The sequence below is a fragment of the Musca autumnalis genome, unplaced genomic scaffold, assembly GCF_047663935.1.
Source record: "Musca autumnalis isolate F117 unplaced genomic scaffold, ASM4766393v1 scaffold_5, whole genome shotgun sequence".
Lineage (NCBI taxonomy): Eukaryota > Metazoa > Arthropoda > Insecta > Diptera > Muscidae > Musca > Musca autumnalis.
The window spans coordinates 33,028,953-33,052,288 of record NW_027412088.1 but is presented as its reverse complement, the minus strand read 5'-3'; the positions used below and the strand labels follow the sequence as shown (position 1 = coordinate 33,052,288).

Below are 23,336 nucleotides of genomic sequence, written 5' to 3'. Positions count from 1 at the left end.
CAAATATGAACAGATTTCGATATGATTTGGTGGCACAGTTATTTCTAGACTAACCACCGTCACAGATACCAAATTTCATTGAAATCGGACAAATATAGTGTGTTTCGTGCATCAAATACCTCAAATATGCCTAATATATGTATATATATATATATAGGAGCTATATCCAAATCTGAACAGATTTCAATATAATTTAGCCCACATAATTCGACTTTTTCAAGGCGCCAAATCTCTGAAACAGTTAATCCAAAGAAAAAAAAAACTGAAAATATACTGAAATGTCCAGATGGGCTAAGCTGGTCCTTTCCTTCAGGTACATCCATACCTTCAACACTTTTGCACATTAGTTTAGGTCACTTCTCGGATATTATTGAAGTTTTAAGACTACAACGTTTTTATTTTGCTGGGGAAGCCTATACTTCTTGAGCTATGGGCGCCAAACTGTCCCTATATTAAAAAACCACTCCTTCATACACTTTATCTAAAGACTACATAGCTTAAAAAAGGAAATCAATAATTTTTGAAATTTTGCTTGTAAAGGCGAAGATCATTTTTAATGATTTTTCATTAATTTTCTCGTTTAGAGTCAAGCTTGATGATCGAAAATTTTTTGCAAGTGAAAAAGGAAAGCCAAGGACTCGAACCCACACAGTCACCAAATTACGTGACCTGGTTTCGCTATTAGTTGAATAGCTCTTCAGACGTATCGACTGTGGGAAGGCTTCTCTGTCCTAGAACTTTTGGTTTTTCAAATGCAAATGTGTTAGCGTTCAAAGCCAAAACTCATAACTGCAGCGCAAAAAAAAAGCGTTTGTCATGAAGAAATACATTTCAAACCAAATATCGGTTAATGTATAAAAACATATTTGCATTTGGAAAACCAAAAGTTCTAGGACAGAGAAGCCATCCCACAGTCGATACCTCTGAAGAGCTACTCAACTAATAGCGAAACCAGGGCCCTATTCCTCGAAACAACTTATCGCTTTTCATTTTGCACTTATCAAAAAGTAGTTATTTTGAAAAGTGATAACTTGTTTTGTTCCACAAAGTTACTTTTCAATTTCCCTTGCACTTAGCAAATTCGTCTATCACTGTTCTTTTAGCACAGTTGTTGAGCTCTCTTGCTAAATGTTTCCGCCATATTGGTAAGTCTCTCAGTTCTCTTGCAAAGTGTGAATGCTATTTGTTCCACAGAACGTTTAATCATCTTTGCATTATATTATAAATAAGACATGTAAAGTGAGGCGAGCAAAAAATGAAAAGAAAGTGATATTATTAAAAGTAAATAAAATTAAATAAATTAAATAAATTAAATTAAACTGAAATAAAATAAAATGAAATAAAACAAAATAAATTAATATGAAATAAAAATAAAATAAAATAATTTTAATAAAGATTAAATAATAATTAAATGAAATCAATTAAAATAAGATCAAAATAAATCAAATGAAGTAAAATAAAATAAAATGAAATAAAATAAAATGAAATAAAATAAAAAATACATAAAAATAAAACAATATAAATGAAGTGAAATAAAATAAAATTACGTGAAATAAAGTAAAGTAAATTGAAATAAAATAAAGTTACAAAATAAATAAAATAAAGTAAAATAAAACAAAATAAAATTAAGTGAAATAAAATAATCTAAAATAAAATAAAGGGAAATACAAATAAAATAAAATACAATAAAATTAAGCGAAATAAAACAAGTAAAAAGCGTTATGTTCGGCATAGAGTAATTAGTTTTCTTTCTCCACAAAGTGGAGAAGTTACTTGCCAAATAATAACTAATTCGTTCTAGAAATATATCTAAAACCTTATAATAGCTTAAATCGGATGGTACTGCTATATGGGGGGCTATAAAAAAACGTAGACCTATATCCACAATTTTTTGTGGAGACGTTTCTTGGTGATTGACTGAATTATACATAATTCGTCCTGGAAATGTAGCTAATAACCCCAAAGTAGCTGAAATTGGGCGGTATATGGGGGCTATAATAAAAGATGGGCCTATGTCGGTAAGTTTTGGAAGCATATCGTAATTAATTCGTTCTGAAAATGTAGCTAAAAATCTTAAAATAGCTGAAATCATCCCCCTATCTCAACTCGTTCGGAAGATAGCGTGATTACAACAGACTGACAGACGGATGTGGTTAAATCAACTTAGAATTTTACGCTGATCAAAAATATGTGTATATAATTTATAGGGTCGCAAATGATTATTTCAATGAGTTACAAATGAAATGACAAACCTAATATACCTCCATATTATGGTGGAGGGTATAGTAATAAATAAAAGTAGTCTCTCAAATAGAGTTTAGTCTAAATGTAAAATCGAGAAATATCGATTTGTGAGGTTGTTCGCAGGGTGGAAGTTCCGAATGGGGTTTTTCGTAGGGTGGTATTTCGTATAGTGAGAGTTCGAAGTAGGATGGTTGATTCAGAGGGTAGAAGTTCGGAAAAATCTTTACAATTTCTTGTCATAACCGAGTTTTCACTATTTCCGAACAAAATCTCGCTTTAACAATGTACATTGGCAAAGAGAACGTTTACCTCGCAAATTTAAGGCAAACTTATCAAAATTTTATCTGCAAAATCAAAATGCAGAGTTTTCTGTGAACGAAAGAGCAAATTTTTTTGCAAAATCTTAAAAAAATATGCTTTGCCGTTACAACTTTTCACTTAGCAGAAATAACGTTTGTGGAACAGATATCAAAAAAAGAGCTACAATTTTTTGAAAAGTAAGCAAACTCATTTTAAAATTAGCAACTTATCACTTATCAAAAATAATGGTTCTGTGGAACACTTAACTTTGAGCATTGTCAAAAATATTGATAAGTGCAAAATGAAAAGTTGATAAGTTGTTTCGTGGAATAGGGTCCAGGTCACGTAATTTGGTGACTGTGTGGGTTCGAGTCCTTGGCTTTTCAAAAAATGTTCGATCATCAAGCTTAACTCTAAACGAGAAAATTAATAGGAAATAAATAATACATGAAAGAACAGGCGCTTATAGGACCCTTATATTGTCGAACTATTTTTAGTAAAAACGTTACATTATAAATGTTGAAAATGGCCGTTATTTTAAAAACAGTTCTCTGACAGGCATTTGCAATTACCATCCCACAAAATAACATTGGCAGTGCTTTTTATAATACTTTTGTTTAACATGCATACGCGCTTCTAACATTGTGTACGAAACTAAGCTTCGGCATGTGAACAGCTGTTAGTCATAATGAACTATTCGAATTTACCCTTATGTTGGAAACATGTATGTATATGTATGTATATACATACATACATATGTATGTACATCTTTCCAAGATAAGGGTAAATTCGAACAGTTCGTTATGACTAACAGCTGTTCGCATGCGGAAGCTTAGTTTCGTACACAATGTTAGAGGCGCGCACAACACCAGCCTCTTTAGCTCAGTGGCAGAGCACTGGTCTTGTAAACCAGGGGTCGTGAGTTCAATCCTCACAGGAGGCATTCTAAACCAACTTACAATACGAAATTTTTGTTTTATATATACATTAGGGAGGCTCAAAAAATGTCAATTTTGTTGTTTTTTTTAAGCGCCTACCCCCCAAATGTTTCCCATTTGATCCAAGAACCTTATATATGAATTTTTATGGCAATCGGGTAACGTTAACCCGTACCCCCGGAGCGATCTTTGTTTCCATAGAAATTTGTATGGGGCCAAAGTAAATTTTCTACGTTCCGTTATTATGGTCCAATCGATGAAAAAACTTTACCAGCTCATTGTTGTGGCTAAAAACGAATCCTACAAAAATTCATGGTGATCGGTTAACATTAACCCGTGTCCCCTGACCCGATTTTCACATTTTTGGTAATGGTTAAATTAAATAAATAAATCAATAAATAAATAAATAAATAAATAAATAAATAAATAAATAAATAAATAAATAAATAAATACATTTTGTTTTTTCAAAATAGTCTGGCTTAATCCCATTGTTGTTGTTTTAATATTTTAAAACAACTATTTTATTAGTGGAAAAGATTTGGCATTGTTCGCCAAGGGGTAAGGCAGGGAATACTATAGTTTCGATCTACGCCACTGGATCTCATCAGTTCCCTTGTTTCTTGTTTGTGGATATTCTCCACCGAAGTTATTTTTCAATAACTTCTTCAACAAGAAACTTTTTATACCCAAACATCAATCGTCAGCTCGAAGTATAGAGGTAAGCAAAGAAAAAAGTTCAATGAGAAGTTTTTCCTTGGCAACCTCATACAACTCCGACGAAAGTGTCTGCGAAAACAATTCAAACCTCTTCCACTTGTATGTGTCGTCGAATTTTGACGAATGCACACACCAAAATTTGGTTGGTCTGCTTTACAGCAAAAACAACACACGTCGTGCCAGTGTCTTCAATTTGAAGCATTGTGGCGTTTTTTTTTTTTTTTTATTGGGATAGCGTTTGCAAGTTTGTTTTTTCAAAATAGTCTGGCTTATACTATATACTATAGTTTCGATCCACGCCACTGGATCTCATCAGTTCCCTTGTTTGATGTTTGGGTATAAAAAGTTTCTTGTTGAAGAAGTTATTGAAAAATAACTTCGGTGGAGAATATCCACAAACAAGAAACAAGGGAACTGATGAGATCCAGTGGCGTAGATCGAAACTATAGTATTCCCTGCCTTACCCCTTGGCGAACAATGCCAAATCTTTTCCACTAATAAAATAGTTGTTTTAAAATAATAAACAACAACAATGGGATTAAGCCAGACTATTTTGAAAAAACAAAATTGCAAACGCTATCCCAATAAAAAAAACGCCACAATGCTTTAAATAAATAAATAAATAAATAGTAAGTAAAGGGTCTATAGAAGCACCCTTTCTGAAATAAAGGGTCTATAGAAGCACCCTTTCTGAAATAAAGGGTCTATAGAAGCACCCTTTCTGAAATAAAGGGTCTATAGAAGCACCCTTTCTGAAATAAAGGGTCTATAGAAGCACCCTTTCTGAAATAAAGGGTCTATAGAAGCACCCTTTCTGAAATAAAGGGTCTATAGAAGCACCCTTTCTGAAATAAAGGGTCTATAGAAGCACCCTTTCTGAAATAAAGGGTCTATAGAAGCACCCTTTCTGAAATAAAGGGTCTATAGAAGCACCCTTTCTGAAATAAAGGGTCTATAGAAGCACCCTTTCTGAAATAAAGGGTCTATAGAAGCACCCTTTCTGAAATAAAGCGTCTATAGAAGCACCCTTTCTGAAATAAAGGGTCTATAGAAGCACCCTTTCTGAAATAAAGGGTCTATAGAAGCACCCTTTCTGAAATAAAGGGTCTATAGAAGCACCCTTTCTGAAATAAAGGGTCTATAGAAGCACCCTTTCTGAAATAAAGGGTCTATAGAAGCACCCTTTCTGAAATAAAGGGTCTATAGAAGCACCCTTTCTGAAATAAAGGGTCTATAGAAGCACCCTTTCTGAAATAAAGGGTCTATAGAAGCACCCTTTCTGAAATAAAGGGTCTATAGAAGCACCCTTTCTGAAATAAAGGGTCTATAGAAGCACCCTTTCTGAAATAAAGGGTCTATAGAAGCACCCTTTCTGAAATAAAGGGTCTATAGAAGCACCCTTTCTGAAATAAAGGGTCTATAGAAGCACCCTTTCTGAAATAAAGGGTCTATAGAAGCACCCTTTCTGAAATAAAGGGTCTATAGAAGCACCCTTTCTGAAATAAAGGGTCTATAGAAGCACCCTTTCTGAAATAAAGGGTCTATAGAAGCACCCTTTCTGAAATAAAGGGTCTATAGAAGCACCCTTTCTGAAATAAAGGGTCTATAGAAGCACCCTTTCTGAAATAAAGGGTCTATAGAAGCACCCTTTCTGAAATAAAGGGTCTATAGAAGCACCCTTTCTGAAATAAAGGGTCTATAGAAGCACCCTTTCTGAAATAAAGGGTCTATAGAAGCACCCTTTCTGAAATAAAGGGTCTATAGAAGCACCCTTTCTGAAATAAAGGGTCTATAGAAGCACCCTTTCTGAAATAAAGGGTCTATAGAAGCACCCTTTCTGAAATAAAGGGTCTATAGAAGCACCCTTTCTGAAATAAAGGGTCTATAGAAGCACCCTTTCTGAAATAAAGGGTCTATAGAAGCACCCTTTCTGAAATAAAGGGTCTATAGAAGCACCCTTTCTGAAATAAAGGGTCTATAGAAGCACCCTTTCTGAAATAAAGGGTCTATAGAAGCACCCTTTCTGAAATAAAGGGTCTATAGAAGCACCCTTTCTGAAATAAAGGGTCTATAGAAGCACCCTTTCTGAAATAAAGGGTCTATAGAAGCACCCTTTCTGAAATAAAGGGTCTATAGAAGCACCCTTTCTGAAATAAAGGGTCTATAGAAGCACCCTTTCTGAAATAAAGGGTCTATAGAAGCACCCTTTCTGAAATAAAGGGTCTATAGAAGCACCCTTTCTGAAATAAAGGGTCTATAGAAGCACCCTTTCTGAAATAAAGGGTCTATAGAAGCACCCTTTCTGAAATAAAGCGTCTATAGAAGCACCCTTTCTGAAATAAAGGGTCTATAGAAGCACCCTTTCTGAAATAAAGGGTCTATAGAAGCACCCTTTCTGAAATAAAGGGTCTATAGAAGCACCCTTTCTGAAATAAAGGGTCTATAGAAGCACCCTTTCTGAAATAAAGGGTCTATAGAAGCACCCTTTCTGAAATAAAGGGTCTATAGAAGCACCCTTTCTGAAATAAAGGGTCTATAGAAGCACCCTTTCTGAAATAAAGGGTCTATAGAAGCACCCTTTCTGAAATAAAGGGTCTATAGAAGCACCCTTTCTGAAATAAAGGGTCTATAGAAGCACCCTTTCTGAAATAAAGGGTCTATAGAAGCACCCTTTCTGAAATAAAGGGTCTATAGAAGCACCCTTTCTGAAATAAAGGGTCTATAGAAGCACCCTTTCTGAAATAAAGGGTCTATAGAAGCATCCTTTCTGAAATAAGGGGTCTATAGAAGCATCCTTTCTGAAATAAGGGGTCTATAGAAGAATTCTTTCTGAAATAAGGGGTCTATAGAAGTACTCTTTTTGAAATAAAGGGTCGTTGGAAGCACCCTTTCTGAAATAAAGGGTCTATAGAAGCACACTTTCTGAAATAAAGGGTCTATAGAAGCACCCTTTCTGAAATAAAGGTTCTATAGAAGCACCCTTTCTGAAATAAAGGGTCTATAGAAGCATCCTTTCTGAAATAAGGGGTCTATAGAAGCATCCTTTCTGAAATAAAGGGTCTATAGAAGCACCCTTTCCGAAATAAAGGGTCTATAGAAGCACCCTTTCTGAATGCAAGGGTCTATAGAAGCACCCTTTCTGAATGCAAGGGTCTATAGAAGCACCCTTTCTGAAATAAAGGGTCTATAGAAGCACCCTTTCTGAAATAAAGGGTCTATAGAAGCACCTTTTCTGAAATAAGGGGTCTATAGAAGCATCCTTTCTGAAATAAAGGGTCTATAGAAGCACCCTTTCTGAAATAAAGGGTCTATAGAAGCAACCTTTCTGTAATAAGGGGTCTATAGAAGCATCCTTTCTGAAATAAAGGGTCTATAGAAGCACCCTTTCTGAAATAAAGGGTCTTTGGAAGTACCCTTTCTGAAATAAAGGGTCTTTGGAAGTACCCTTTCTGAAATAAAGGGTCTTGGGAAGTACCCTTTCTGAAATAAAGTGAATACGGAAGCACCCTTTTTAAAATTAAGGGTCTATAGAAGCACCCTTTATGAAACAAAGGGTCTATAGAAGCACCCTTTCTGAAATAAAGGGTCTTTGGAAGCACCCTTTCTAAAATAAAGGGTCTACAGAAGCACCATTTCTGAAATAAAGTGACTACGGAAGCACCCTTTCTGAAATAAAGGGTCTATAGAAGCACCCTTTCTGAAATAAAGGGTCTATAGAAGCACCCTTTCTGAAATAAAGGGTCTATAGAAGCACCCTTTCTGAAGTAAAGGGTCTATAGAAGCACCCTTTCTGAAATAAAGGGTATATTGAAGCACCCTTTCTGAAGTAAAGGGTCTATGGAAGCACCCATTCTGAAATAAAGGGTATATTGAATCACCCTTTCTAAAATAAAGGGTCTATAGAAGCACCCTTTCTGAAATAAAGGGTCTATAGAAGCACCCTTTCTGAAATAAAAGGTCTTTCTGAAATAAAGGGTCTATAGAAGCACCCATTCTGAAATAAAGGGTCTATAGAAGCACCCTTTCTGAAATAAAGGGTCTATAGAAACACCCTTTCTGAAATAAAGGGTCTATAGAAACACCCTTTCTGAAATAAAGGGTCTATAGAAACACCCTTTCTGAAATAAAGGGTCTATAGAAACACCCTTTCTGAAATAAAGGGTCTATAGAAACACCCTTTCTGAAATAAAGGGTCTATAGAAGCACCCTTTCTGAAATAAAGGGTCTATAGAAGCACCCTTTCTGAAATAAAGGGTCTATATAAGCACCCTTTCTGAAAAAAGGGTCTATAGAAGCACCCTTTCTGAAATAAAGGGTCTATAAAAGCACCCTTTCTGAAATAAAGGGTCTATAAAAGCACCCTTTCTGAAATAAAGGGTCTATAGAAGCACCCTTTCTGAAATAAAGGGTCTATAGAAGCACCCTTTCTGAAATAAAGGGTCTATAGAAGCACCCTTTCTGAAATAAAGGGTCTATAGAAGCACCCTTTCTGAAATAAAGGGTCTATAGAAGCACCCTTTCTGAAATAAAGGGTCTATAGAAGCACCCTTTCTGAAATAAAAAGTCTATAGAAGCACCCTTTCTGAAATAAAGGGTCTATAGAAGCACCCTTTCGAAAATAAAGGGTCTTTGGATGCACCCTTTCTGAAATAGAGGTTGTATAGAAGCACCCTTTCTGAAATAAAGGTTGTATAGAAGCACCCTTTCTGAAATAGAGGTTGTATAGAAGCACCCTTTCTGAAATAAAGGTTGTATAGAAGCACCCTTTCTGAAATAGAGGTTGTATAGAAGCACCCTTTCTGAAATAAAGGTTGTATAGAAGCACCCTTTCTGAAATAAAGGTTGTATAGAAGCACCCTTTCTGAAATAAAGGTTGTATAGAAGCACCCTTTCTGAAATAAAGGTTGTATAGAAGCACCCTTTCTGAAATAAAGGTTCTATAGAAGCACCCTTTCTGAAATAAAGGTTCTATAGAAGCACCCTTTCTGAAATGAAGGGCCTTTCTGAAATAAAGTGTCTATAGAAGCTCCCTTTCTGAGTTATAGGGTCTATAGAAGCTCCCTTTCTGAGTTATAGGGTCTATAGAAGCTCCCTTTCTGAGTTATAGGGTCTATAGAAGCACCCTTTCTGAGTTATAGGGTCTATAGAAGCAGCCTTTTCTGAAATAAAGGATCTATAGAAGCACCCTTTCTGAAATAAAGGGTCTTTGGAAGCACCCTTTCTGAAATAAAGGGTCTTTGGAAGCACCCTTTCTTTCGGAATTATTCCATTTTGACTTTGCATATGACATGGTGGAGGGTATACAAAGTTCTGCCAGGTCGAACTTAAAACTTTTTTACTTGTTTTTATTTATTTTAATTAAACAATTAAAAATTTAGAATTACATTTTAATAAGGCATATGTACGTTACGTCTGTGTATATCTGTGCATGTGTGTGTATTGTTAATAATAACATTTTGTGTAAATGTTGTGTAAATTGTACTCTTATTTAGATCCACGATTTTCGGCCAATTTCTCTTTGAAAATTTTCTTCAATTCCTCGGCACCTTCTTCATTTGTATCCTTGTAGTAGGGTAACTCAGCCATACGTTTTAGCCAAGCCAAAAATTTGGGGAATTTAAATTCATCAATGGGTGCCACATCATTCACGGATGTTATGGTGGCGACACAACAAAAATCAGCAATCGTTAACTCATCACCACAAACATATGGATGGTCTTTCAGGAAACCTTCCATAATTTCCCAACATTTTTGTATATAAGCGATTTTATCGATTGAGCAATCAGTGGAGCCATAATACAAAATTGGTTCATAGAGGAAGCGGAGACGGGCGAATAAATGACCCGAATCGAAGTGGAGGCGGGCATCAACTTGGGCACGCTTTAGTAGATCTTTGGGATATAGCTTATCATCTTTGCCATACTTCTCCACTAAATAGGCACATATGGCATGTGAATCATAGATAATGGCCTCGCCATCTACCAAGGTGGGTATAGTGTGTTGGGGATTCATTTTCACAAATTCTGGGGTCAAGTGTTCACCTTTTAGTAAATTTATGGGTCTGTAAAGAAAAGAGGGATTGGTTAATGTGCGAAAAGTAATGGAAAATAATGAAGATATTTACTTGTATTCCAATTCCAAACCAATTGCCTTGGCGGTTAACATAACAGCTCTTGAGGGTGGGCTCAATGTGGCCATATACAGAATGGGTTTTGCCATTTCGTTTGCTGAAATGAGAATGAGGAATGTGTGTGTTTTGAATTTGATTAAATATAATAAATAAAACTGAAAGTGTATGGTTAATTTCAATCTAAATCAATTGAGAATATTAATAAACGATTTTGTTTTATAACAATCATATACAATAGGAAATCGGCTACCTAGCTCCTGTTGGGTTCTTGGAATCTGTTAGTGATTTATATCTCAAATACTTTTGGCAGAAGAAGCAGTCAAGCAATTATGACATGACAAATATATTAGTACCGTAAGAAGACTGCACTTTTTATGTGAAAGTTCCCTGATCACTTGGAAGGTTCCTCAGGTATTTTATTATATTCCTTATAGGAACCCGCGAAGAACAAACTGGGATAAGTACCTGGAACTAACGAGTTCTCAACTGGCTCTTAATACTAATGTAGAAACAGTTGCGGATCTTAATGGGACCGTAAAAAATCTTACAGACGTTCTTCTCCGTTGCCATAAGGAATCCTGTCCACTAACCTATCCTGGGAAGAAATCTCAACCTGTGTGGTGGAACAAGGAACATGGCGAGCTTAGAAAAACCACCAGGCGATTGTATAACAGGGCGCATGAGACTAAACTCGACATTGATTGGGACTCCTACAAGGTGAGTTTCAATAAATACAAGAGTGAGATCAAGCGAGCTAAGAAAAAAATCTTGGGTTAATTTCTGTGAGTCAGTAGAAGGAGTCAACGATGCAGCTAGGTTTCAAAGGTTACTTTCCAAGGACCCTAAATCCATCGAAAGTATCAAGAAGCAAGATGGTGCGTGGACAGACTCTGCTACCGAGACTCTTAACCTCTTGGCAGAGACCCACTTCCCAGGCTGTAATTCAAGATCTCATTGATAAGGTGGTTAACAGAAATAAAATTAAATGGGCTGTCAACACTTTCAAGCCATATAAGTCACCTGGACCGGATGGTATAACGCCGGCGATGCTTCAATTTGCATCGCCACGCTTATATCAAATCCTGGAGGAGATCTATAGGGCGTGTTTGACTCTCTCATATGTACCGGGTCTGTGGAGAGAGAGGTAAAAGTTACTTACATTCCCAAAGCGGGAAAACCTAGTCACTCTGCACCAAAGGACTACAGACCCATCAGTTTATCATCCTTTCTCCTTAAGACTCTCGAAAGGCTGATCGATCTGGAGATAAGGAGCCATGTAGACACCGCCTCTATAAGCAACTCACAACACGCCTATATTAAAGGCAAATCTGTGGAGTCTGCCTTGCATGAGGTGGTTGGTGGAGAGGAATATGGAAAACTCAAACTTTACCTTGGCTGCCTTTCAAGACATAGAAGGAGCTTTTAACAACGTAGAACTTGAGTCCATAAAACTCTCACTTAAGGAAGTTAACACACATGAACCTCTAACTTGCTGGATAAATAATATGCTAGAAAGCAGAATTATAAACTCCAGCATTGGGGAGACAAAAATTAGGAAAACATTAACTAGAGGCACCCCCCAAGGAGGGGTGCTCTCACCGTTACTGTGGCTACTTGTTATAAACAATATTTTGACTGATCTGGACAATCAAGGTATAAAAGTTGTTGCCTATGCGGACGACGTTGTACAACTGATTTCCGGTAAGTTTCCGTCAACCATTCGGAGCTTATGCAAGGAGCATTATCGACGCTGTCGCGCTGGGTAAGGCCAATGGCCTTGGAGTAAACCCAACCAAGACAGAACTGGTAATGTTCGCGAGAAAGCGGAAGCTTTTTTGTACCACCAACACTGGATGGAGTGCAGCTTCAGCTCTCGCCCGAGGCAAAGTACCTTGGCACAATCCTGGACTGTCAATTGCGATGGAACAGGAACGCTGAGGAAAGGGCGGAGAGAGGATTGATTGCGCTTTATTCATGTAAGAATTCTCTTGGAAGAAGTTGGGGTCTAAACCCATCGATTATACACTGGTTGTATAATACCGTGGTTAGACCCATCTTATCCTATGGTTCTCTTGTTTGGTGGCACTCACTGCGCCAAAAATCGACATCCGGTAGGCTTGACAAGGTACAAAGAGCTGCCTCGATTCTCATAACTGGAGCCACCAGGAGCACACCACAGGATGCTCTGAACGCAATGCTAAACTTAAAACCACTGAGTCTCAGCATTAAGTGTCAGGCAACTCGCAGTGCCCTACGGCTGCATGAACAGGATCACTGGCGCGGTTGTACCTATGGGCATGGATGTATCCTGAACGAATCAGGCATAAATGTGAACCAACGCGGAAAACTGAGCGACTATATATCACCAGTCCTGAGATTTGACCTATACCTAGTAGAGACGACTGGAACCACAGTAACCTCCCTCTGGACTGTCTGGCTTTTTATACAGACGGTTCCAAGATGGAGGAAGGTACTGGGGCTGGCGTCTACTGTGAAAGGCTATCTCTTGGATACACCTTCAGGCTAGACAGCAACTGTAGTGTTTTCCAGGCTGAAATCTTCGCGATTTGGAAGGCAGCGGAATTGATAAAAAGTTTGGATGCAGAAATCTTTGAACCGGTGACTATATTTGTGGATAGTCAAGCGGATCTTAAAGCCATTAAATCCTGCAACATCGAATCCGATGTCATCCTTAAGTGTAGATCAGCCTTGGAAACGCTAACTAACGGCTTCCGGCTATGCTGGGTACCAGGACACCGCGAATATTTGGGTAATGAAAGAGCAGACGAATTAGCTAGACAAGGATCGCAGTCTACAGATCTAGCTATCGCTGACTCTATCAAACCACCCATTTGTCATTTCTTTCAAAAAATTGAAACGTTCTCTGACGAAAGAGCCAGTGAATTGTGGCATAATGAACCTAGGTGCATTGTGGCAAGATCCATATGGCCGTCTCTGTCAGTCAAAAGAACGAACTCTCTGTTGAACCTGAGTAAAGCTGAAGTTAGAGTAACGACGGGAGTCATTACTGGGCACTGCTATATCAGGGCACATACCATCAAATTTGTTGAGGATGTTACTGACTACTGCAGACTCTGTGAGGATGAGGAGGAGTTAGAGACGATCGAGCACATCCTGTGTCATTGTCCAGCCTTGGCTCGTGGACGGCATAGGTTAGTAGGTGTTCACTTTCCATCGTGTCTAACTTTCTACTCAACTGTGGAACCTGCTGTGATCTACAACATCATCAAAAATCTGAAGTGGCTAGGACAGCGCAACCTGAACGCGTAAATGAATTCAACTATTCTGCCTACCATTAAAAAATAAATCTTTTTTCCTCCTCTAAAACTATTCCTCCCCTCTTAAACTTTCTTGTAATTTATTCGTTCTTTACTTTTCTAACAACTTCCTCTTTTTATTTCTTCCCCCAATCCGCTCTTTTCCATCTCCTCTTTTCTTGCAGCTTTTTTCTACTGGATGATCACAATGGACCGGAACCTAACCTAAACTATTATATTTCTTTATTTCTTATAAATGTTAATAATTTGTTATTTTATTTTTTATCTCTATTGTAGCACTTCACCCTATTACCCACTGATAACTTTGAAGTACTTATCAACATGTGTATGCGATATTGAAACGGGTTTTATTTATTTTGATAAGGTAAGGCAATTTTAACATTTAAATGTGACATGAAATGAATATTTAACGTTATATTTATATTTTGCAGACTTTCGTTATTTTTAATACATTTTTAATCATACATAAGGATCGTAGGACCTTTATTCCTATCTAATATCATCTAACAAGGGATAATATTTTAATTTGTTTCAACTTATGTTATCATCTCTCCATGTCGAATTTCAAGTGAACCTAATTCACATGAAATTCATAAAAAAGCTGTCAAAGCCTTTAAAATTAAACCCTGTGATTATTTTTTTACATAATATGGACCTTTGTTGAGATTATTTATTCATTTGAAATGATTTCATCAATATATAGCACCTGCACACAAAAAAATAATTGCATTAGCAGTGATTTCTTATCACTTTCTACATTAGGGAAATAATTATTTTTTTGTTTGCAGTAATTGCCTTTGTTTTGTTATTCCATACAAATTGGTCGGCAACAACAATACGGTTATTGTGATAGGAAAATTTACTTGTGTTTTGGTTTTTGTTTAATAGCTGCCATAAAGTGCAAACAAAAGAAAATCCAAAAAAAGTCAGTGAATTTTTTAGTGCTATTGAGAATTTCCATTTGTATTTGCTTCAACGCGGTGCTATCGGTTAGAAATGAAATCATTTAGTTTATGTCTTGACACACCGCCTTTCGATCATATAAAACTCACTTGTCTTCATTAACAGATCCATCCCTTTTAGTATGTTTACCTTCTCCCTGTATGAAACTGGGATGAATGCTGAATATAATCGAGAAGCAGAACTTCGTTCTGAGAATGGGCAGGTAATTGGAGAATTCTAAATAATTTTCCCAGACCGACGAGCTACCGAACGTACCGCACTTATTTACTTAAATTATTCCCCGTGAATTTTGTCTTTTCCGCCTTAAGTTAAAAAACTCACGGGGAATTTTCGTTCAGAATAACCCCATTTTTATTATTATTTTACAATTTTAACCACACTTTTAATGTAAGATCATTAGTTGATATTAGTCGACGTATTGATCTTTTAAATACAATTAACTTTGGTAATATTGATATCGCTTTTATTCAAGAAACCAGACAAAAAAAACCGGTCAGAGAGTGTCATTTCAAAATTATTCCCTTGTATGTGATGATAGCGAACTTGGTGTGGCAATTATATTAAAATCGTCATATAATTTTACGAAATTGAACACTGCAGGAGTAGAGTTTCTAAATGGAGGAGAGTTGGGTTTTTTTTTGTTTGGGATGACGACTTCTATTTTGTTTTTCAAAATAGTCAGGCTTAATCCCATAGTCCTTGTTTTAATATTTTATTAAAACAACTTTAATTTATTAGTGGGAAAAAATTGGCGATGCTTACCAAGGGGTAAGGCAGGGAATACTATAGTTTCAGATCTCGCCACAGATCTTCATCAGTTCCTTTGTTTCTTGTTTTTCAACAAGAAACTTTTTATACCCAAGTGTCAATTGCTAGCTCAAATAGATACGTGCGCAAAGAAAGAGCATAGCAGTGCGAAAGATTTGGTTTTGTTTGCAAGTGAAGTTGCTAGAGTTTAGGTAGTGCCAAAGAAATTCTCGATCAGAGTGAGAAACTATAGTATTCCCTGCCTTGCCCCTTGGTAAACATCGCCAATTTTTTTCCCACTAAAAAATTAATGTTGTTTTAATAAAATATTAAAACAAGGACTATGGGAGTAAGCCTGACTATTTTGAAAAACAAAATAGAGTTTCTAAATGTTTTCGTTCAAATTAACGTTTTGTTGGATGGCTTGGTTAAGAAATTCCTATTTGGCTCAATCTACATTCCATGTAACTTCAACACTCAAAACCTGTGTTCTAGTCTAGAAAAAATTTAACAGTTTTCTATAAACTTCGATGGTTCTTTCATCGGTGGAGATTTAAACTCTAAGCATTCAACATGGGGGGATGTTTCCAGTAACTCAAACGGGACAAATCTTTACAATTAGTTACAAATAAATTCGCTGTCGTTTACTCGCATCTCCAACACATTCCCTTCATACGCAAATGGTTCATCTTTTCTTGATCATTTTCTTGTATCATGCAACATGTCAGACCATTCTCCACCTAATTATCAAGTTTCGAGTCTATCCTCTTTTTCGGATCACTTTCCCATTAAGTTGTCAGTCTATAATCCCAATTTTAATATGATTTTGAATAGGCAGAGCTCATTTATATCGTTTGAAAATACGAATTGGAATAACTGCGGGAACGATATCAGTTACGACCTTCAAAATTCTTACCCTCTAGATTCCTGTAATCTGACCAATACTGAAATTGACTACTATGTAGACGAATTTACGGCTTCAGTAAATTTTATTTCTAGTGTTCACTCTGAAAAACGTGAGCCTTCAAATAGGAAGTACACTTTATCCGATGACGTTAAGATTCTATTTAGAATTAAATACGGATATCAAAAAGTACTCAAACGTTTATATAGAGCAAATTCTGACAGATCAAGACCTGAGTATGCTCTTTTATCAAAGCAAATTAAGGTGCTTAAGACTTTAATTAAGGAACGGGTTGCAATGGAGCAAGCTCAACAATTTAATAATAGAATGCAGAATATTCGTCCAGGACAAGAGCTTCGATTTGTAAAGTATTGTCTGTCAATGGGTCAGTAATTAGCAATAGAACTGAGCAACTAGAAGTATTGAAAGAACATATTGTTAACATCTATAATGGCTCTTCTTCCCTCCGAACAATTTCCGAAGTAGTATCATCTATACAGTCGGTTGTTGGAGGTGTACCGGAATCTATAACTTTGTTTAATATGGAGAACACAGCTTTGAATAAAAATAATTTATCGGAATTTACTTCTTCAAACGACATTGTTTAGTTGGTGAAAACACTAAATAGTAAGAAATCATTTGGTCCTTGTAAATAAGGATCTAGTACCGTGGAAAGAAAACACTTCTTTTTGAATGCTAAACATGCACTGATTTATTAAACGTAAAAATATTCTTACTTAAACTAGTGTGTAGAAAAGAGAAAGAGTGCACATATGTGCACGAACGCATCTGCCATACAATCTTATAGAGAGTTCATAACACACACCCCATGTGGCAAGCAGGCATGCCGCACATGCTTATCAACCTGCAACTTAGATTGCTCGCCGTAATCTAAGACAAACATACAACATGTAGCAATGGAAAACTATCTATTTTTATTTTATTCTATCGACCTCCTACGATAAGGCGGTCTGCTTACCATTTGTTTACCCTTTTCAAGTGGACTGTATTGAAAGTAGAACCCTATTTAACAACATGATCTCTTTAATCTACACACGCAACCATCACCAAGACATTCACTATCTTTATTATAAACTATGTCTGTTTACTACGTGAACAGTCCTGATAATATATCTAACCGTCTAATTATGAAGCTTCCAATGAAAGCAATACAGTTCTTGGTTATAATTTTCTATAACTGCCTAAATAATGGATACTTCCGCAATAATTGGAAGGTTGCCAAAATTATTCCAATTCCCAAAAAGGCAAATGAGTCGAATGTAAATAATTTGCGTCCAATTTCCATATTGTCATATCTAGGGAAGCTATTCGAGAAGGTAATTAGATCTAAAATAGACATTGGGGTATCTCCGGGGTACATACCACATCAACAATTCGGTTTTAAACCAGGCCATTCCACGGAGCATGCACTTCTTAAATTTCAGGATGATGTTTTGTGTAGCCTGAAGGATCAAAAGTGTACTGTAGCGGTGGCACTAGATGTAGAAAAAGCTTTCGACAAAGCTAATCACAAAGGTATCCTTCACAAAATGATTAACATCGGATTCAATCCTCACATGATAAAGCTTTGTGAAAGTTTTTTTAATAATAGGAAATTTTTTGTTTGCCTTGATGGATCAGAGTCTAGTTTCGCCGAAGTGAATTGCGGTGTTCCTCAAGGCTCAATTTTAGCACCGCATTTTTACAACATATATATGACCGATTTTCCGCATCGTTTCCAGGATTGTCAGGGGATTTTGTATGCAGATGATGCGTTGTTGTACACCCATGCAGAATCTCCTGATAATGCTTTATTAGCTGTTTCCCAGTACCTTGCTGGGGTTTGCACGTTTTTGTCTGATTGGGGAATAAAAATTAATGTTTCAAAATGTCAAGCAATGTGCTTAAGAAATGCATCGGGTAAATGTAAATACTATGCTGTGGCCCAAAGTAAAAATTTAAAATTGTGTCCTAATGGCCAAGAAATTCCTTTCGACAACAATTTTAAGTATCTGGGTGTAAATTTTTCTAAATTAATCAAATTTAATGTGCATGCTGACTTGTTCTCAAGAGAGCCAATGGAGTGAAAGCAGCCTTCACTTCTTTGTTTAATAATAAGTTTCTCCCGGTAGAAACAAAGCTTTTGATATATAAAGTCAGTATTCGTCCAATTTTATTATATGCGTTTTCAATTTGGTTCGGTATATCCCAAACGGTTATGAATGAATTTTCCATCTTTGAAAGAAAAATGTTAAGTATGTGTGTAAACCGAAATTTCCACTCACTTAATAGACGATACAGCAATTGCTTTATCTATGGAAAAGCAAATGTTGTTCCCCTTCCTATGTATGCAATGAATAAGATAGCAACTTTTATTTCCCGTCTATCGCTTTCACCAAACCCGCTCATCGCAGATATCTTGGCTAATCAAACAGCTTTCAATTGGTCTAACACGTACTATATTTCACCTATTGGACTTACTGAGGCGGATTTGGAAGCAAATTCACCCTCTGGCTTACCAAATTTTTATTTAAAGGCATTAGCAGGCACCCATAGGGTTTAATAGCTAGTTTTATGTTAATACACTATTTGTATTCTCTTATATTTAAGGATTATTTTGTAAGTCATAGTTTTTAAGTCAAATTTTTGGGGAAGAACTCTCCTTGTTCTGCTAACGCCGGGAGCAAGCGTTTTCTCTTTTATTGTAAACATATATAATGATTGTTTAACTGCTGATTTTAATAACATGGGTTATATTTATACCAGTCATTAAAATAATACATTCTAGTTTTAAGTACCACCTTTATTTATAACGTTTCAAATACCTTGTTTTTTTAAAAATCTCAATAAAAAATAAACTTAAACTTAATTTTAACCAAACGGAATAAGGGAATTGAAAACAAGAAAAAAGTATTTGACGACTTTTCCGACAGAGATGAATTGAAAGTTTCCTCTAGGGAAAGATCGAATTCCGGATACACAACCAAAATCCTTTTCCCCAAAAATTATGTATTTTGGGGTTTTTCAGAATTTTGTGTCCCTTTTTGGACATTTGAATTTGCCGACAAAAATATGAATTAAATAAAACAAAACAATTTTGCGGAGGAGGTGAGGTATTCGTCATTTAATTTGGTCACCGTATAATCTAGAGCTTTAGAATCATTATGTCAGGAAGCATGGCTTTGCTAACGAAAAACTATATGTATATTGTTACGGAATTAGATTTAACTAATCTCCGTGTAGACGTTGTTTTATTCCCCAGTACGATTTTATTCCCCAGTACGATACCAAATAAAACAGGGTTCGTTTCAGATTACGTTTCTACAATGCTTTATTTACTTTATTACACTTATTCGGAACCGACTTTAATTACTGAGCACACAGCTTGTCTGTAGTTAGCACGCAGCTATTCTTTAACCGATCTGTTCAGTTCAACGCTTAAAACACAACTAACTCGCCGTTGCTGATTCCACCTGTATTTACCTCAAAATCCCCTCGTTCAAGAATCATCTAGAACACATCTGGCAACACCTCGAATCTGTGCAACGAACACACAGACGCACATTCGCTCTAAGCGAACAACCATACGCACATACATGGGCGAAGATCAATACAAGTGGACAATCACACTAATGACGTAATTACAACAACAAACAAATACAAGAAGTAGCAAACTAAAGCTCTGTTCCTTTACGTGCAAGAATCTTCAAGTTTTACAACTTTTTACTCGAAAAGCGTTCCTTTACTTCAGACACCATACAATTCATATGGGAGCAGTTTACAACTTTTGCTACTTTTGTAGGTTTTACCATTTTCAAAAGTAAAGGAACATACAATAAACGATAATTACATGATTATGACAAAACAAAAGCATGATGAAGAGAATTCTACATGGTAGTTGTTGTTGCTTAAATAAAGTAACTGCGTAATAAAACTTTACGTTAAAAATAAAATTTAACGGAAATTAAACTAAATTAACTTAAACCTATCAATATTATATGTAAATAGGACCACAATGTGTAAATTATCGTTTATTGTATGACCGCGTTTATTGGGTGCCACCGTGGTGCAATGGTATGCACGCCCGCCTTGCACGCAGAAGGTCGGTGGTTCGATTCCCCGGCCAGGCAACACCAAACATTTTTCAACGGTGGCAAAATACCCCTCAGTAATGTTGGCGACATTTCCTGAGTATTTCAGCCTTGAAAAACTTCTCTACAAGTGGTGTCTTAGGACACGCCGTTCGGACTCGGCGATAAACAGTAGGTCCCATATCATTGAGCTTAAATATGATATGAGAGAAGTCTCCCTTGTCCCGTATGGGATGTTGTGGAACAATGTTTTTTTTTTTTTGTATGACCGCAATGTGTAGATTCGGTAAAAATTTAACTTTTCTGAGGGGTACAAAATATTACGAGATCCAAAGTTTGAAACATATCGGTTGATATGTTCAAGATATCGTGCGTACCATTTTACCGAATATATTTGAACTTTTGTGGGGGATTTACCGAAAGGAGTGAACCGATAAGCACCATCTACGAACGTTATCTAAGATTCGGTGAAGTATTACGGTGAATACTGTGGTGGTGGAGTGTATAAAAAGTTGGGCCAGACCGAACTTAGCGTCGTTCTTACTTGTTTATATATACATACTCTCCTTCTACCTATTCCCTGTCTTTCTCTTCTCCTTTCCCCTACTACCCCCTTTCAATCTTATTTCAGGGCAAGCACCATGTACCACTGGCCTCCGAGTGAAGTGGCTGTCAACAATCAACGGCAGCTGCGCAATCTATAATCTACCCTATATACCCGTAATGTTAGAGAGTTCTGGGGCACACCAGCCAGCCATACAGGCAGAAGGACGATCGGGCTTAAATCGACTCCAAATTGTCTGGGGTCCAAAACCATCTTTTCGATGAGGCACATTTTTGATCGTAATATAGTATACATACCCTTGTTAGCCTAAAGGCTGAGGGTATAACAACTTGTGGAGTGCATCCAAGTTATGGGGTGGTACACAGGTTAAGTTCATCTTAAATACCATATAGCTAAGTCATGTTCAAGGCCTGATCGCGGATCTTCTTGATATATCTACCTTCGATAGCGCTCGAGGCCCTAATTAAAACGATGTATATTTTGTGTTGCGGAAGTCGATACTTCCCGAGATATGGACCTTCAAAGTTGCGTAATAACCTACCCACAAAAACTTAGTTTTTAATTAAATTTTTTTTCGCGTTGTCGGTGTTGAACTCTGTCCTTAGGTGAAAATCTCGAAATTCCAGCCAAAGGGCGGCCACCCACTAAAACTTATAACTTTTTGAATCTAAACTTCACAAGCTTTAAAAGTAGATCAATATTGCCTCGGTTGGCTTTCAAAACAAAAAAGTAATAAACAAATAAATTAAATCACGGAACATTAAAGGTCCATATCTCGGAAAGTATACGCGATCAGGCCTTAAACTTAACTTCTTCCACCAAATTTTGAAATGATTGAATCAAAACTTAGTTATCAGACAGTTGAGCTAATCTTGAAATATTAAGATTTGGTTAATAATTGCATTTTAAAATATTTTCTTTTTTTCCACACTTCACATGAAATATGTACCTCCTATATTTTCAGAGACAAACGTCGTTATATCTCAAGTCTTTGTGATTTAATTAAGACAAATGATCTAATTTCAACAATTATGACATCTACAAAACGAATATTACAAAATCCAAAAAAGAAAACAAAACAAATTAGGTATCTGGTTTGTTTGAAATAGTCACGAAACATTCGCATTGTTGTTTTTTAATTCGACAAATTGAACTTTTATACACACTCTTATATACATATTTATGTATATACATATAATAATTTATTATAACCGGTTAAAAATTTGAATTTGCAAAAACAACATTGTCGCATAAGTCCTAAGTGTATATTGCGATAATAAAGAACTCAAAATCAAATAAGCAGATACAAATAAAGTTTTCAAACAGAAAAGTTCTCCTCAAAGTCCGTCCCATTCACTATGCAATTTTGTTGTGTTTTTATTTTATTATTTATTGTCATTACTTCGTTTAAATATTTGTTTTTGTTGTAGTTGTTTTTCTTTGCACATTTTGTTATTGTTTACACTTGCTGCCTCCCCACTTGGCGCAAAAAAATCGAAAGAGGGTTATTATTTATTCATTATTTTCTTACTTTTATCGCGGATGTGTAGAATTTGCACACAACAAATGTTCGGCATTATGGCATTATTACGTTCTGTGTGTTTCTGTTTGTATGTCTGTCTATCCGCAGCAGATCTGTGTTCTGCTTCTATTATCGAATTAAATTTTGTTTTTTTTTTTACTTACATTTGCACTTGTTTTTGTTTTAGTTTTTTTTAAGTTGCTTTCTCGTTTTCGAATACGATCAATTAACCGGATTTTGTAGATTTCCGCGTAACCAAGACCTGCCGTTACGAGCTTCGTTTGAGAACTGATTTTTTCAACTATAACAACAGAGCACCATGACCACGGTGATAAATGAGCACAATGTGTTCGAAGTTGCCACATTATCTAATATAGAAAAAAGAAAATAGGTCGTTACTTGGTAAGGACAAAGTTGAGAATAATAAAAAAAAACAATTGCCGAAGTCTCCAAAGTACATTTTTAATGCGTTTGTTAGATAGGTGAGAGTTGTGCATCAAGCCCATATCTTAGGATGTATTGGCTTCCCTCTTGTATTCTATAGAAGCCTCCTACGTAGGTCTTCTATTCTATAGAAGACCCCTACAATGGTTTTCTATTCTATAGAAGACACCTACGATGGTCATTTATTCTATAGAAGCCTCCTACGCAGCCCTTCTATTCTCCTACGGAGGTCTTCTATTCTATAGAAGCCTCCTACGGATGTCTTCTATTCCATAGAGGCCTCCTACGGAGGTCTTCTATTCTATATAGAAGCCTCCTACGGAGGTCTTCTATTCTATATAGAAGCCTCCTACGGAGGTCTTCTATTCTATATAGAAGCCTCCTACGGTGGTCTTCTATTCTATAGAAGCCTCCTACGACGGAGGTCTTCTATTCTATAGAAGCCTCCTACGACGGAGGTCTTCTATTCTA

At 36.3% G+C, this 23,336-nt stretch overlaps 1 protein-coding gene and 1 non-coding gene across 2 annotated transcripts; one reads left to right on the top strand and one right to left on the bottom strand.

The window, feature by feature from the left end:
• The first annotated feature begins 3,415 nt into the window (after window positions 1-3,415).
• Window positions 3,416-3,487, top strand: TRNAT-UGU (transfer RNA threonine (anticodon UGU)). Its single transcript has one exon. It is a non-coding gene; the product is annotated as a tRNA-Thr (tRNA).
• A 6,037-nt stretch (window positions 3,488-9,524) lies between these two features.
• Window positions 9,525-22,714, bottom strand: GstE12 (Glutathione S transferase E12). Its single transcript, XM_073955496.1, has 3 exons — window positions 22,586-22,714; window positions 10,325-10,427; window positions 9,525-10,261 (listed from the first exon to the last, which is right to left on the bottom strand). The coding sequence occupies exons 2-3, from the start codon at window positions 10,417-10,419 to the stop codon at window positions 9,685-9,687; spliced, it is 672 nt and encodes a 223-aa protein (XP_073811597.1). The 5' UTR covers window positions 10,420-10,427; window positions 22,586-22,714; the 3' UTR covers window positions 9,525-9,684.
• Between the last annotated feature and the right edge of the window lie 622 nt (window positions 22,715-23,336).